Source organism: Lissotriton vulgaris, chromosome 1_1, assembly GCF_964263255.1.
Source record: "Lissotriton vulgaris chromosome 1_1, aLisVul1.2, whole genome shotgun sequence".
Taxonomy (NCBI): domain Eukaryota; kingdom Metazoa; phylum Chordata; class Amphibia; order Caudata; family Salamandridae; genus Lissotriton; species Lissotriton vulgaris.
This window is the reverse complement of record NC_141685.1, coordinates 1,807,272,483-1,807,288,217: the sequence shown is the minus strand read 5'-3', so window position 1 is coordinate 1,807,288,217 and position 15,735 is coordinate 1,807,272,483. Positions and strand designations below refer to the sequence as shown.

Sequence of the window (15,735 nt, the reverse complement as noted above, 5' to 3'; positions counted from 1 at the left end):
GCCGCCTCCCGCCGGAGCCCGAGCCCAGAGCCCGACAAGAACCAGATTCCCAGACCTCTCAGAGCCCGATCCACAGTCCCTGCAAAGAAGGGACCCGTGGAGGCACCGAGTGACGTGGGACCGGACCTCTTGGAAGACACCCGAAAAGCTGACTGCGCAGCTTCTGAGGCATCCTCGACGTTGTGCTTTGGGGATTGAGAACCCCCACCACCGAGCAGCCCTTGCACCGAAGATCAGCCCTCCAGCATCTCCACGATCTGCGTGGGGCCCTTTTGCATTGTGCCACTCGACGCGCCATCCCGGCCACTAGCCACGCGGCCAGCGGCCATCTTGGCGACGAACCCGAAGATTTAAACAGCAGGTCTGGTTGCTCCAGACCTACCCAAGCTCCTGTGAAAAGGAGCACCCGCTCTGACCTTGCTGGTCCGAGTGAACAGCATCTTTCAACTTCTGCGTGGCTTGCATTTGCCAAGGCCTGTTTGCTCCGATCAGGTCGCCGACACCGCCAACAGCGAGAAGCCTACGTGGGACAGCTCGTGACCGACTCCTGGACGTCCTCGACCCCGGGTATCCACGTGGCTGCAGAAAGAAGCTACCCGACAACGCCTGTTTGCACCCGACATCACCTGGTTCCACTCTGGTTCCACGGCAGTCACTGGCTAGTGACTTTGAACACTGTCCCCTCTGCTTTCAGGTCTTCACATCTACAGATCCACCCTTGGATCCACCGGAACTCTTCTCATCGAGCCGCCTGCAGCATCTCCTGCTCCAAGCACCATCGACCAGCGTGACGAAACCCGACACATCTTCGACCCTGTGCACCCGCTTCCTGTGGGTGAGGTAACTCAGCTCCGCCGGTGCTCCTGCACTGGTACACATCCCAAGGGCCTGTGTTTTAAGTTTCAGCTCCGTAGGTCACTCGGAAGGTTCCTAACTTTCTAACTTTGTGCTTTTTACGCACCATAGACTTTGTATTGAGAAGTGCGTGCACTTTGGACACTGCACCCGAGTCCCGTGGGCCTTTCCCGACTTAGTTAACTCCAGTCTCGAATAGCTCCAGCGATTCCCCAGGCCCTAGGCCTCTTCACTTTCCTCCTGGTATCCCTTATACCACTTATTTAGTATATGGTTTAGGTGGCCCCTAGGGCTCATCCATATTGTGCAACTTTTGTGTATTTTAAACTGTCTTGTGATTTAACGCTTGTGCTTCTGTGCTCATAAAGAGTCCAGGGGATTTTAATAGTTAATAAATCAATATATATTTTCAATATATATCTGTGTGGTGTCCCTTTCATTTGGTATTCAAGGGGGTTGTGTATGGTATAACAGCTGGCTTCACATGCCTTTCAGAGTTTAGCCTAAGACTGCTTTGTCCACGTTACCACTAGGATAACTGGTCTACAAGGTTGAATTACAACCATCATCATAAGGGTTGCTTGGCATGGTACAAAGTGATCACTAGAACTAGTGAGCATTATATACCAGGCCAACTTCTCACAGTGGGACTTTGGATAATTCAGTGAGAACCCCAGATCGTGAAGAAGGTGAATGGTGTGGGACATGTGGTTCGCACACTGCTGGGCCGACTTCGCCTGGATAAGCCAGTCGTCCAGATAAGGGTAGACGTGAACGTTCTGTCTCCGTAGGTGTGCAGCCACTGTTGCCAGTCACTTGGTAAACACCCTGGGCGCCGTCGTCACTCCGAAAGGGAGGACCTTGAACTGATAATGCTGATCCTGAATGGTGAACCCGAGGTATTTTCTGTGTGACGGGTGTAGCGGTATATGGAAATATGCATCCTTCAGATCTAATGTTGCGAGGAAATCTCCCTGACTAACGGTAGAACCTGCTGTAATGTGAGCATGTGAAAGTGTTCTAATAGAATATACTGGTTTAGGGGTCTGAGGTCCAGTATGGGTCTGAGGGACCCGTCCTTTTTTGGGATCAAGAAGTACAGCAAGTACAACCCTGTACTTTTTTTTCCACAGGTACGAGCTCTATGGCTCCTTTTTGCAGCATGACGACTACCTCCTGCTGCAATAATTGCAAATGCTCTGTGGACATAGGACGGTGTCTTGGGGGTATGTTGAGTGGAGTGGATGTTAACTCCAGACAATAACCGTACTGGATAAGCTGCCTCACCCACCTGTCTGTAGTGATGGATTTCCAGACCGGCAGGAACTGTTGCAGTCTCCCCCCGACCGGTGTGGAATGGTCGGGGGGCAGTGACAAGACGTCACTGTTTGTTAGTGGCGGAGGATCGGGAGCTGTTGTTACCACGACCTCTGCCCTTGGTGCTGTTTCCACGATAGCCACCCCTACTCTGTTTGGTGTAGGTGGTCTGCGTGCCTCCTTTACTGCATTGTGTCTGCTGGGACAGCTGGCCTCTGGAACTTCCTCTATTGTTGGAGCGACGAAAGGAACCACCCCTGAACTGCTGCGACTGTAGAGCCCCATATAGACTTTGCAGTCTCAGTGTCCCTTTTGATTTTTTCCAAGGTGGTGTCCACCTCCGGGCCAAATAAGTGATCAGAGTTAACAGGTTGATTCAGTATGGTGGTTTGTATCTCTGGCTTGAATCCGGAGATTCTCAGCCAGGCATGTCGTCGTAACATCACACTTGTATTAATTGCCCTGGCCGCGGTGTCTGCCGCGTCCAGCGCACACATGATAGATGCATTTGATATAAGTTTGCCTTCTTGTATTAGCATCTCTGCCGCCTCCTTATACTCATCTGGCAAGTGTTGTAACAGGGTTTCAAGTGTATCATAATGAGCCCTGTCATATCTGGCTAAGAGTGCCTGTGTGTTGAAGATGTGCCAGATATTGGCCCATTGAGCTGCCACCCTTTTCCCTGATGCTTCTAGCACTTTAGATTCCTTGTCAGCTGGAGTTGCATCACCCGTTGTTTGCGAGTTCGCCCTCTTCTGGGCATTCGAAACAACCAGAGAGTCCAACGGCAACTGCCCCTTGATATACGTAGGGTCCCCAGGTGCCGGTTTGTATTTCTTATCAATTCTGGGGTTTATCACCCTTGCCCTTGTGGTCTCCTTAAAAATGTCTCCAGCATGTTTTAGGACACCCTTTAGCCTTGGCAGAGTCTTGACAGTTCTCTCTGAGGTTGAGAAGGTGTCTAACAAAAAATCCTCTTCCACAGGGTCAGCAGGGAGCTGGACATCATGATTTTTTGCTGCCCTTTCAATAAAGGCATTAAACGCAGCAGTGTCTTCAGTAGGTGAGGTTTTAACAGCATAGACATGACTGTCTGGGGCAGTTTGTGGATCTCCTGGGTCAGCAGCGTCTGTCCAGGGTTCAGCGTGATCTTCAGGATCAGTGTCTACAGGATAACTGTACTCTTCATTGTCACCCTCCCCTGCCTCCACATACGAGTATGTGGGTGAGATAGGGGCAGTGTCTTGCCCATGTGGTGTTATAGGTTCATAGAGAAGAGGTGACGTAGCAGAATCCCTCTTTTATTTCAATGGAATTCTATATGATTCCATAAGCTGTTCAGGGGTGATCTTTCGTTTGAAAATAGAAAGTCTACCCGTCTCGGCGTCGATGAATTGCCTCGACTGATCTTCAGGCAGAGGCTGTCGATGCTTGGTGGCCACCTCCTTAGTTGTAGGTTTCGGCCCCACGGACACCTTCTTGGTCGCTTCGACGGCCGTCCTCGGGCAAAGGCCTTAGGCACCACTTTCGGCGGCAATGTGAACTGGATGGGTGCCGACGGTTTTGGAGGTTTACTGACCGACTTCGGGGGTGGAGTAGCCTTTGGTCCGACAGTAGTAGCCTTCTCTTTAATCCGTTTCAGCGAGTCTGACACCTGCTTCGAAAAGGAGGCGGATGGCTGTGTTGACTCGACGGGTTCCTTCAAGCCACCTCCGGGTGTGGACTCGAGGCCTGTACTGCTTCGAGCTTTGTCAGGTCGACGCTTAGGATCAAGTACCTTCTGAGTTCTGAGTCCCTTGTCTGTGTCGACGGCCTTCGGAACCGACTTCTTCGGGTCGACGTCCTTGACCAGTTTCTTCGGTGCTCCGGTCTTCGGCTCGACACCCTTAAGCGACCTCACCGGGTCGATAACACTCTTCTGCTTTGTCGGTGCCGATAGTTCAGAGGTTTTCGAACTGACCAAAGCGATACGCACTTTTGGTTTCGATTTAGCGTCCAGCGCTTTCGGTTGTGTAGACACCGATGCTTTTGGTTTCGATTTCGATCGGTCAACCGATGGCTCGTTAGAAATGTCCATAGCCTGGCCTTGAGGCGGGGCTGTAGAACCAAGTGTACGATCTTGGGTAAGGCCATGTGGCGATCCCTCGACCTGAGCCTTATCGAGTGTTTTAGTTACGGCCCCCGTACCAACGGTTGGGCCTAGCTCCTCGCTCGAGCTATCTTCCATGGCCGAGAAGGTCTCATCGTCTCCTCCTACCTCGTCGACGACGTCTTCAGTATCGACCATTTCTACATCTGCGTCGTAACTGGAGTCGATCTCCGATGCTGAATCAGACAGGTTCTCCTGATCTTCCTGCTCGACTCCCTCATCTTCCTCGGCATCGAAGATGTTCACTGGGTCAGGCGAATCGTCTTCTTGGAGCGGAACCGAGAACAAGCCATACAGCTGGCTTCATCGAGATCCGGAGACAGGCACTTGTTGCACACCGGGTGGACGTCGATGTGAGGATACTTGGAGTTGCAAACGGGGCATCTCTTGAACGGGCTCCGTTCCATGATGGATCGTCGATAAGGCCTCTGGCGTCGACCGGGCCTTCAGTGTCGAAAAGCCATGCGGCTCCTCTTGATGTCCGGCTTGGGACAGAGCAGGAACAAGTACTGGTACCCATCGCAAGACAGTACCGACGATAACTAAAGGCCTTTTGGCCAAAGAGAAAGTTTATTATCGATTCCGAACTTGAGTTAACAAATAGACATCCGAACCCAATGGCGGAAAAAAACAATCTGAGGATGGAGTCGATGCCCATGCGCACTGTAGTCCAAGGGAGGAGCCACCTATCCCGTGATACTTCGAAGACTCTTCTGGGACAACAATGTGCAATTATCCGGACCCAACACTAGGCGGCGATCTATGCATAGATTTGAATTCAGCAGCCCACATGCCTCGAACCAATGTTTTTGGCAGCAGAATTTAAGGCGATTACCTGCACTAGGTACTCGAGGGTACTTAGAATCACTGGATCAGAGTAAACAAAATGAGTGTCTGAACCCCAAGTACATAAAATGAGTATGGAGATGTGGGGAGGCAAGAATATGCCCCAGATGGGATAAGAGCACTCCATGTAAATGTAGTAGTATTTGTATAGCGCCAAAATTGACCCCCGAAGGGGTATCTCAGGCGCTTGTACGCACACCGTTGTGGAACCCTTCCTGGCTTTTCCCTGTGAAGTGCCCACTCCTGGGCACCTCCAAGGTGAAGCCAGGCATCCTAGGGTTGTTGGGGCCGCTGTGGAGATCAAGCAAGCTATTGCCCAGAGTTGCAGAGTGGGACCCATGATTAGAATAGGCACCGAGGCGAGAATTATCAGGTCAGCGGAAATTGAGCCCAAGACCCGCCGAGGCAGGAACTGAACCCTGGTCCCGGGCTAGACCTCTGCAGCAGGGTCTGCCGCTCTAACCATTGAGCCACACTTCTCCACATCCATGATACCTATGGTGATGGAAACAGGACAGGGAGGAGGGTTTATTGTGGTTGTATTCTTATTTGGTGGTATGTTGACAATGGCTAAATTTACATTGAATTGAAATATCCATCAGCCTCTTGTGGTAGTGGAGGTTGTTTGTATATTGAAACATTTTAATAAGAAGATCTGATCCTAAAAGGTTATATTGAAAGGAAGGAAAGAAAGCTTAACTTGGCTACATTTGTTTCCTATAGTATTTATTTCTACACATTGTAAAATCAGAGATCCTAAATGTCAGAACGGTACAAGCTCACAAACAGGCCTTTCAGCTTTGAATTTTCTCAATTTCCTACTATTCTCTATCAACATGCCACCAATCCCCCAGTAATTCTTCAGAGGACTGAGAATGGATTGTTTTAGGCATCATTTTGGAAAGCAGAAAAACCCTTTCAGCCTATCTGCTCTTTTCTATTTGAGTTTGTATTTTAGTTATAGATGTGCATATTCACTATCCATTACATTATTTTGATTTACTGTTTTTCACAGCCTCTTTAGAGATTTTCACTCTTTAAAGACATTTAACAAAAGAAATAACAGTGGAGGAACAAAATACAAATGCCCACAGATTAAGAGATGGAAATACATGATAGATGGAGGTAAGGTAAGTCAAGTTGAAATACAAGGACATACAAAGAGACACTTGGACACTTAAGGTAACAAAAGCACACAGACACAATCATGGAAGACCCTTAACAGCATTTTGCAGAAGTTAATAAGAGATAGTCAGAAAAACTAACCTCCAAGGTGTAGAAACAATTGTACATGATTGGGATTATAAAGTTCATATCCATGGTTTCCATCGCTTTGATGTGTGAAGTTGCATTTTGGAATGCTGTGAGGCGTACGTCAAAATGGATTTCATCTAGATGTCTGCGGTCAAAGGCATTCAACTAATAAAAACACAAAGTAAAAACACTATTAATTTAAACCCATGAGATGAGTTTCACATGCACCCTTTGTTGTAGTAATCGATCAGCAAACATTATAGAAACAATGTCTCAGCCATGAAGGAATATGTAACTCTGCAAATTTACTACCATGTGATAAAACTGTCCATCATTAAAATGCTTCTCACCTTCAGTAACAAGATTTCCGGTGGTTACATAATGTTCAACTTATGAATACTTCTTTAAGGTTTCAGGCTGGTCAAGAAAACTTTGTTCGTCAGCTAAGATTCACCAGCTCCACCAGGTACCACCACACAGCTTCACACAATAATGTCTCTGGACATGATATCACCGGAGTATATTACGGGCCAAACAATACATTGGCAACAGTTCTTAATATTCATTCTGTGCCGCCATAGGGGTATGTATAAAGGAATTCAGAGAGCCACAACAATGACAAAGGAGGAGGGAGAGTGGAAAGGAATATGTGGGAAGACTATGTATTCACTAGAAATATAATTATTGAACGCAATACAGGTAAAGTACCTGTCCCTGTGTACCCGCGACAGCAGTGCTTTGCAAAAGTATGGAACGACAACCACATAGCTGTCCAGCAGATTACAACTACTGGGTCCTCTGGAAAGAGCAATTGAAGCAGCAATGCTCCCAAAATGCACACAAATGCCCGCAACAGGGACTTCCTTGACCAGGGCCTAGCATATCTTACATATCTTGATACAGAGCAAGACACTAGGTGAAGCTACAGTCTTTCCTTTTTAGCTAAAGCAAAGCCTATAACACTCTTGTCAATAACGCTATCCTGTAGAGGAACTTTGCAAATGTTTCTCTTCCTTGGTTAGATGTGGAAGAGTAACAAAGAAGGAAGAGTAATAATAAGAATCATTTTTAATGCAGATGCCAACTTGTGTGAGAAAGTAAGACAGTGGCGAAGTACCAACTTATCGAGGTAGAAAACTGAAGGGTGGATGAACCGATTGGGCCTGTAGTTCTTCAACACTTCAAGCAGAAGTAATCGCCACCAAGAAAATTGTTTTCAGAGCAGGAAGTTAAATCATGCAACTGTGCATCAACTTGAACACAGATTTCCAGATGAATGTGCCAACCCAGAAAAGGAAGCGTCCACAGTCATAATAGCCTGAGTCTTTGGAGGACTGAATGGGTGACCCCTTGGAGGGTAAGAGGGGTCCATACACCAGTGCGGCTGCTGATCTACTGACTAGAATATCTGCACAAAGAGACTGCCTTGTGTTGCAGTCACTGCTTATTCAAATACCAAGGGTGGGCTATAATCAGCCATCGGATGAGAGGCAGCAACATGACACATGGGGTCATGAGGCCTAACAGTCAAAAGAACATCATAACAGGAATCAGTGTTTGAGTCAGACACATCTGAGCCTTTGTCCAAATATACATGATCCTCTGAGGAGAACAGAAGGCTTTCAGGCAGGTTGAGCAGTGCACCACCCAACAGGTCAGTTTGTGTGTAGGAATGAAGTGAAGCTTCTGGGTGCGGATGGTAAACCCCAAGTGGCAGAAAAAAGCCATTGTTTGCTTGAGATATTCCAGGACCTGAGTTGAGGACTCCACAATACCAGCCAGCAATCAAAGTACGGGAACAGAATAACTCTGGAACTCCACAGCAAAGCTGCCACGACTGCTAGCACCTCCATAAAGATATGTGATGCTATCTTTAATTTGAACAGGTGGACTGCAAACTGATAGTGTTAGGATCCCACCATGAACCTCAAGCAGTGTGTGGGTAGCGAGAATTAGAAGATGGAAGTAGGTATCCTGGAGGCCAACGCCAACCAAGATTCTAAGTTAAAGGCCAACAAGAAATGTTTCAGGTGCCAGCTTCACAGATCTGTCCTTCCAGATAAACAGGCTTAGAAGACCGTGATCCAGGATATGCCTCTGGACTTCATCCTTGAGGGGACACAGAAATAAAGAGAGTAAAAATGTATGCCCCTCTTCTAATGGCATCACGTCAATAGCCATATTTGCTGACAAGGACTTCTGCCTTGAGGATCGACTAATGAGCTGGCAAACATGCTCCATAGGAAAGGGGTGATGTAATGGGGAGGACAGCAAGGGAACAGCTTAGCCCCAAAGGATCCTCTGCATCACCCAGCAGTCTATCATGATCATGTTTCAAAGAGCCAACAAAATGAGAAAGCTTACTATGGAAAAAACTTTGCGACCCAAGGCGTCAAGCTTTTGGGATTCCCTATGCGGGGTAGGTGCTGGGAAGGCATTTAGGTTCTCTTTTAAAGTTGAAGTCAACCATTAGAATCTCGAGAGATGAGTGGGAGGACAAAAAGTATGGGTCACACAAAGGAATCTTATGGGGTGTGGAAATCTGCATGTGGACTGCTGGGTCCAAAAATGGCTTCTTCCATGCAGGCCTTAAGAGTCTAGAAAGGCTTCATAAAACAAGAGCAAGAACGTGTGGAGGACTGTTTTATTTCTGTCAGAATGTTAGATTTCACTTCCGCAAAAGGCAAAATCCTTTTTAAAGACCTTATTGTCTTTCAAATCACTTTTGAAAAAGAGGAGACCTCCTCCTTTCAGGTGAAGTATCAAAGCCACTGGCATTTTGCAAGTCCAAATAAATACCAGCATAAGTATTGTAAGGTTGCTGGAGATGAACAGTTTTGGAGTCATCATCCTCCATGCAGCCACAACCTTTCTACATAACCAGGGCATCTGAAACTAAACCAAATCTCTTCTACCAACACTGTGTGCCCTGGGGAGGTACTCACAATCTGGTCCATTGTTAAAATATGCCTTGACTTTCTCCTTCACCCCATGGATGATACTCTCCCCTCTCGATTCTCTGGCCGGCGCTGTGAGCGGTGTCATTATAGACTTCAAATGCAGCAACAAAGGGCTCTCATGACCAGGATCAGCACAGTAGCCACAGGTGACAGGGTCTAAGCATGCGAAGGCATTTAGTCTGGGTCAGGGATCTCCAAGTCACCCCAAGCTGGCATGAATAGGCGACCATTTAGGAAGTAGCCCAGAGGGCTTCAGAGCTCTCCTCAAGAGATTCAGTATTGCTAGTCAGAAGGCTTTGGCCTGCGCACCTCACAGAAGAACAAAAAAACTCCACTTCTTGACTTCTTAGGTGTAAAAGAAGAGTCTGGCATCTGAGAATGAGATTGAGACACTAAACAGCCCGAGAACTAGGTCTCTTACATCGGGCAAATAATGACTTGTCCTTCTTATGCCACTTTTTTCTGCTTCTAGTGAATGTTATCCCACGAGAACATTTACTGTAAAGTGACTTACCTATGGATGATTGAGTCTGTTGCAGAGTGTCCCTGAGGACCTTAGACAAAAAGAGCTTGGCCTCCTGCTTCCTGATGGCCTTCATGTGCATGGAGGCGCAGCCGAGTTGTTATTTCCCAAGCCCAGACACTACATACATTTGTTTTGAGGGTCAGAAATGGACATTTTCTTGCAGCACTATTTGCAAAGCTTGACGCCTGAAGTCCTTGGAGGAGACATTTGACCAAGCTTCTGCAGAACAGCTAAGGAATATGTAGGTGAGACACCAAGAGAGCGCTTTGGATGAGGTATGAAAAGACAGGAACTGACAACAGCATGCCGGATGGTGCTAGATAGACTCCAGTGATGTTGCGTCCGGATGTGGCGTCATAGCTGAAGCGGTGTGGCACCACCCAATGATGCTAGAGAGTCATTGCTGGGAATGAAATATTCCAGACCAGTCAGAAGCCTGGAAGGAGTAGTCATAATGAAAGGACTCTACAGGAAGATGCATCCAGCAGAACGCCAATGTTTATTTTTAATTTGATATTTCTCACATTTCCACACAAATCATAATTTGACGCAAGAGTAGACATAACCTGTCTTAATGCTGGCAGTGCATGGAGACAACACTAGTCATTGTACTTAAAAGGCTGACTTTCGTTCAGATACTGGCCAAAAGCAAAAACAGTGGAGCTAACAATCTGCAATCACCTACAATCTGGACAGTTTTTACCATAATATGAACCTTAAAAAGAAACCTCAGCCTAGCTACAAGAAATTTGTTTTATAAACATTGTGTTGATTGTAGAGTGGACTATATAACTTCTGTAATTGATACATCTCAATTGCAAGTGTACAGGTGATTAATATTGTTGGAAAATTATATTCTCATTCTCCAAAGGTACAATGAGTGCAAACCAACATTCTTAAATATTACAAAAATATTAAAATAATGTAGAACAGAGTTGTCCAATCTGAATATGTACTGTTTTGACTGCATATTTTTGATGGTGAGCATGTTAGTTCAGAATAGGTATTATCTCGAAGTATGGCTTCTTGTATGTGTGAATCACTTTTTTGCTTCATTGACCACTATCAATGTTGTTTGGTCACTGTATGATTGTACATTCAGTGCAGCCAATGTAGGCGTATTAGAGATGATGGGCATGCACAATTAATTCTCACCCTGAAAAGAGTTGTCATCTTCTCTGGTTAAACTACCTTGTATGTATCTGCCGACTGCTGTGAATATGATCTTATGTGAATCCTGATGCAAATTGTACTTATTTCTGTGAATGTAATTTCATTGATTCAACTACAGATTGACAGAACTATGTCTGGAGAGACATCACTGATGCAGAGAACAAAGGAAAGGAGGTGGGCAACATTGCATTATCACTGCTTTCAAGGGTAATATCTAAGATTGTTCAGGACAAAACAGACCTAGTGACAGACGGACCTTTTCTCTTCAACAGAAGGTCCACTGAATTTCTCAATACATTTACCATTTGAAAATCTTAAGAGGTTTCAAATGTACTTCTTTGTTTTGAACATTACCTGTGTACCCCTGCAAAACTAACATAGTATAAAGACACCTCCCAGTGGATTACACATTGAAAATGCACACATATCTAGCTGGCAAACAAAATCTTAGTTCAAAAGACGACAGAATTTGTTCTTGAGATTAAAAGCAATTGCAATTTAATGGTCTTTAAAAAAGCAGTGGCTCATTGAGAGCCAAACATGCACCAATGCTAATTTCAGCACACAAAGGTATTGATCCTCATGTGTTAAAGAACATGGCAATGGCAAACTAAATCTACTGCAAATATGCAGTGAGATTGAAACATAATAAACAAAGTACAAATATTGTTACATACCTTAACAACAGTGTCTGTCGTACACTTTAATTCAATGTCTAATTCAGATAAAACCTGTGGGAAAAATGAAGAGGATTAAATAAATGGACATGGTTACACTAAGTAAATTCTAAGTTATTGTACCATACAATTTTGTTAATTGTCCTGATGTTCCAGCTTTGGCTGTCTAAAGAGCAAAATGTTGCTGTCTCAAGATATAGAAAGCTTGGCATACTCCACGAAACTGGCAATAGGTTGATACACCTCAATGAAGTCGAACAGCCCAACTACTCGAATGGGCTACTCAAACCTGGAACAGGGTTAGTATAGGAACAGAGAAGTACCTGAAAAGGACTTGTAGTGGAAGTAGCTGGTTCAACAGATACCCAAACGTTAATTTTATTTTAAATTATTACTTTCTACTGAAGAGCAGAACATGGGTAAGGCGCAGCCAATATCAAAGGCAGAGTTAGCACATAATGCATGAATTTGCGATGTATCATTTGGCTCTAAAAACGCCATCATCACCACCACCTTTAAGTTTGGAATTGTTAATTTTCTGCTATTCTCTTAAGATTAGAAATCTTTAAGAATCATATGTTTATTTGAAGCAAGAAAACCACCAGCTTTACTGGGTGCAGATCATTTTTATTTAAATATTGAACAAAAGTAGTAACTTTCAAAATGTATCTAATGGAACGCTCCAACCCTACACAAAGGAGCTATGTTCAAAATCTACACGAGGAGTACAGTCCATCAACATTAGCCCAGATAGCAGTATGGAGACTACAAATTACATTATATAATTTTCATATCAACAGGACACCAAATTGTAACACTACCTTCATAGGGGCTTCTTCTGATGACAGATGGTTTCCTACCTGGAAAGTTGAACAGAGTGTCTCCCGAGAAAGCTTGTTTTGAACAATAGAAAAGAGTTTGCCCAGCGGTTTGAGGAAGTTGGTTGGATTAACACAGTGCCTCATCAAGTTTTGTATAGTCTCCAAGATGTCAATCTCTGTGTCCTGTAAAATTCAAAATCAAGTTTCTGATGTGATATACAGTTTACATTTAAAGGTAGCACAAACATATAACTTGCCAAAAGTTTGTTAACGAATGCCATTCTATAAGTTATAGCGGCAAATGTTATTTGGAAAAAGATAATTGAAGCAGTGTAAGGAAAGTGAGAAAAGATAGTTTATTGAATATTGGTTGATAGAGACTGTACTCTGAACAGCGAGCAGGTTTACGGGGAACTGCAGCAGGATAATGGATATTTACATCTACTGCAGCAAGAGGGCTCCACGTTAAGCCTTCCCTAATTATGTAGAGTAGCCCTATGAGTACAGTAATTTACACAGAAACACAGTATCACAGAATGAAGATTTTTGGGAATTTCCATTTGTGACAGTAGCCTGCTGTTAGCATTCCCTGTAGTGGGTAAAGCTACTCAAACTGCAGCCTGGATTAAGATCCCTGAGCCATTTACCATCTCTTCAACATCAGTTCTACATTTTATCTCATGCTATTATTACTGCTTCCACTCAGTTGCTTTCAGATTGGGAAAACAGGGCAAACCCTTAAATAAAAATACACTGTTAACATGTGTTTATTTATCCATTTGTCAGAGCTAACACAAACCCGTACTCAAGAGTTAGATATGCAGTGAGGCTAAAGGTTTCAATACACCACCACAACAGAGAACCAGCAATAAATGGCATAAGGTCATACTCAAATCAAAGGCATTTAGGGAATCACTTTAGCCCTTGTTCTTTGTTGAGCATAGTTTCTTCATGAAGGCACAAACTGCATGGGAACAGAGGTGTAATAAAATTCTAGTACATGGTCTTGTATGTAGGTATACCTGAAATTAGTGATATCAGGATATTGCTTTCATTTTTCCAACCTTCTAAATGACTTGTTTGACCAGGAATAAGGTTGTCACTAGATCAAAAGAACTTCACCACAGACACCTGTTTATTTAATTCATCAAAGGCTTGTATTTCCACAGTTACTATTCTCTCTTAAAGAAAATATTACTGAATGCTTAAAGGACAGGTGACAATTTCCTCAAGGAACCAGAAGTTGAAACAGAGTACATGAACAACGTATGACCCGGGAGCAACCTACCATTCCTAGCAAAGGCCCATGAAAAAGAATACTAGCCCAACTCAGTCAACACATAGAAAACCATAACCTGCTTGACATCTTCCAAACAGGCTTCCGAGCAGAAACAACCATCCTCAATGAATGCCATCAATGACATCTATAAGATACTGGACTCTGGCGACTTGTGTCTTTTCATACTACTTGACCTCTCTTCAGCATTCGACACGATCAACTATGACACGCTCACATACACACCCTAGAATCATGCATGAGCATTGATGGTATAGATCTTAAATGATTTGCCACATTCAGCAACTGGTCACAAATAATCGAAAAGAAAGACTCTCTTTAGTCCATCCACTATCAACCAGAGAGTGTCACATGCTCAATACTATTCCTCACACTTTTCAACCTTTATACAGAACCCCTGACAGCAATCCTCAAACAAGCTAACCTTAAATATCACATATATGCAGATGACACTCAACTGTACCTAACAATCTCACCAATCAGTGATATGCTACATTTGAACAAAATATTAATAGTAGTCCAACTCTAGCTATTGATAAATCACCAAAAGCTGAATACCCCAAAAATGTAATTCCTAATGTTCTCTCCAAAAGGCAACTCCCCACCAATTCAAGAATGGGTCATCCATAGCTATGTTCTTAATGGCAGCCCAGCAATCATTGACTGCACTGAATCACTGGGGTTCACACTTGACAAGAGCCAGAGCATGAATACCAAAATAAATGTCATCACCTTAAACTGCTCAAAACAATTAAACCCTTCCTCGTCGAGGAAGACCTAAAAAATGTCACTATATATCTAGTGATATCCAAACTAAATTAAGGTAATGTTACGTTCACAGACACAATGAAATCAATCAATCAATCATGACATTTGTATAGCGCGCTACTCACCCGGAAGGGTCTCAAGGCGCTGGGGGAGAGGGGTCCGTTACTGCTCGAAAAGCCAGGTCTTGAGTTGCTTCCTGAAGGAGAGATGGTCCTGGGTTAGCCGAAGGTGGATGGGGAGGGAGTTCCATATCTTAGCTGCCATGTAGGAGAAGGATCTTCCTCCGGCGGTGGCTCTGTGGACGCGTGGAACGGCGGCGAGGGCGAGGCTGGTCGATCGTAGCTGGCGGGTGGGCGTGTAGAAGGTCAGGCGGTTGTTGAGGTACTTGGGGCCCAGGTCGTGGAGGGCCTTGTGTGCGTGGGTGAGGAGTCTGAACGTGATCCTCTTGCTGACGGGGAGCCAGTGCAAGTCTCTCAGGTGGCCGGATATGTGGCTGTGTCGGGGGATGTCCAGGATGAGTCGTGCGGAGGCCTTCTGGATGCGTTGGAGTTGTTTCTGAAGTTTGGCTGTGGTTCCGGCGTAGAGGGTGTTTCCGTAGTCCAGGCGGCTGGTGACGAGTGCCTGGGTGACCGTCTTCCTGGTTTCGGTGGGGATCCATCGGAAGATCTTTCGGAGCATGCGCAGGGTGTTGAAGCATGATGATGAGACGGCGTTGACTTGTCTGGTCATCGAGAGGGAGGAGTCCAGGATGAAGCCCAGGTTGCGTGCGTGGTCCGTTGGCTTGGGAGTGGTGCCCAGGGCGGGGGGCCACCAGGAGTCGTCCCAGGCGGAGGGCGATGATCCCAGGATGAGGACTTCCGTCTTGTCTGAGTTCAGTTTCAGGCGGCTGTTCTTCATCCACTCAGCGACGTCTTTCATCCCTTCGTGTAGGCTGGTTCTGGCGGCTGCGGGGTCGTTGGTGAGGGAGAGGATCAGCTGGGTGTAGTCGGCGTAGGAGATGATGTTGAGGATGTGTTGGCGTGCGATGTCTGCGAGGGGGCTCATGTAGATGTTGAAGAGGGTGGGGCTGAGGGATGATCCCTGTGGTACGCC

At 45.4% G+C, this 15,735-nt stretch overlaps 1 protein-coding gene across 1 annotated transcript in view; it reads right to left on the bottom strand.

Annotated features, from left to right (window-relative positions):
- The window catches only part of UTP20 (UTP20 small subunit processome component), a 1,022,377-nt gene that overhangs the window by 466,035 nt on the left and 540,607 nt on the right, over positions 1 to 15,735 (bottom strand). The window contains exons 33-35 of the mRNA XM_086919130.1: positions 12,618 to 12,761; positions 11,758 to 11,811; positions 6,434 to 6,586 (exon numbers count right to left, since the gene is read on the bottom strand). Coding sequence (XP_086775256.1) covers positions 6,434 to 6,586; positions 11,758 to 11,811; positions 12,618 to 12,761 — 351 coding nt within the window. The remainder of the gene's footprint in view (positions 1 to 6,433; positions 6,587 to 11,757; positions 11,812 to 12,617; positions 12,762 to 15,735) is intronic.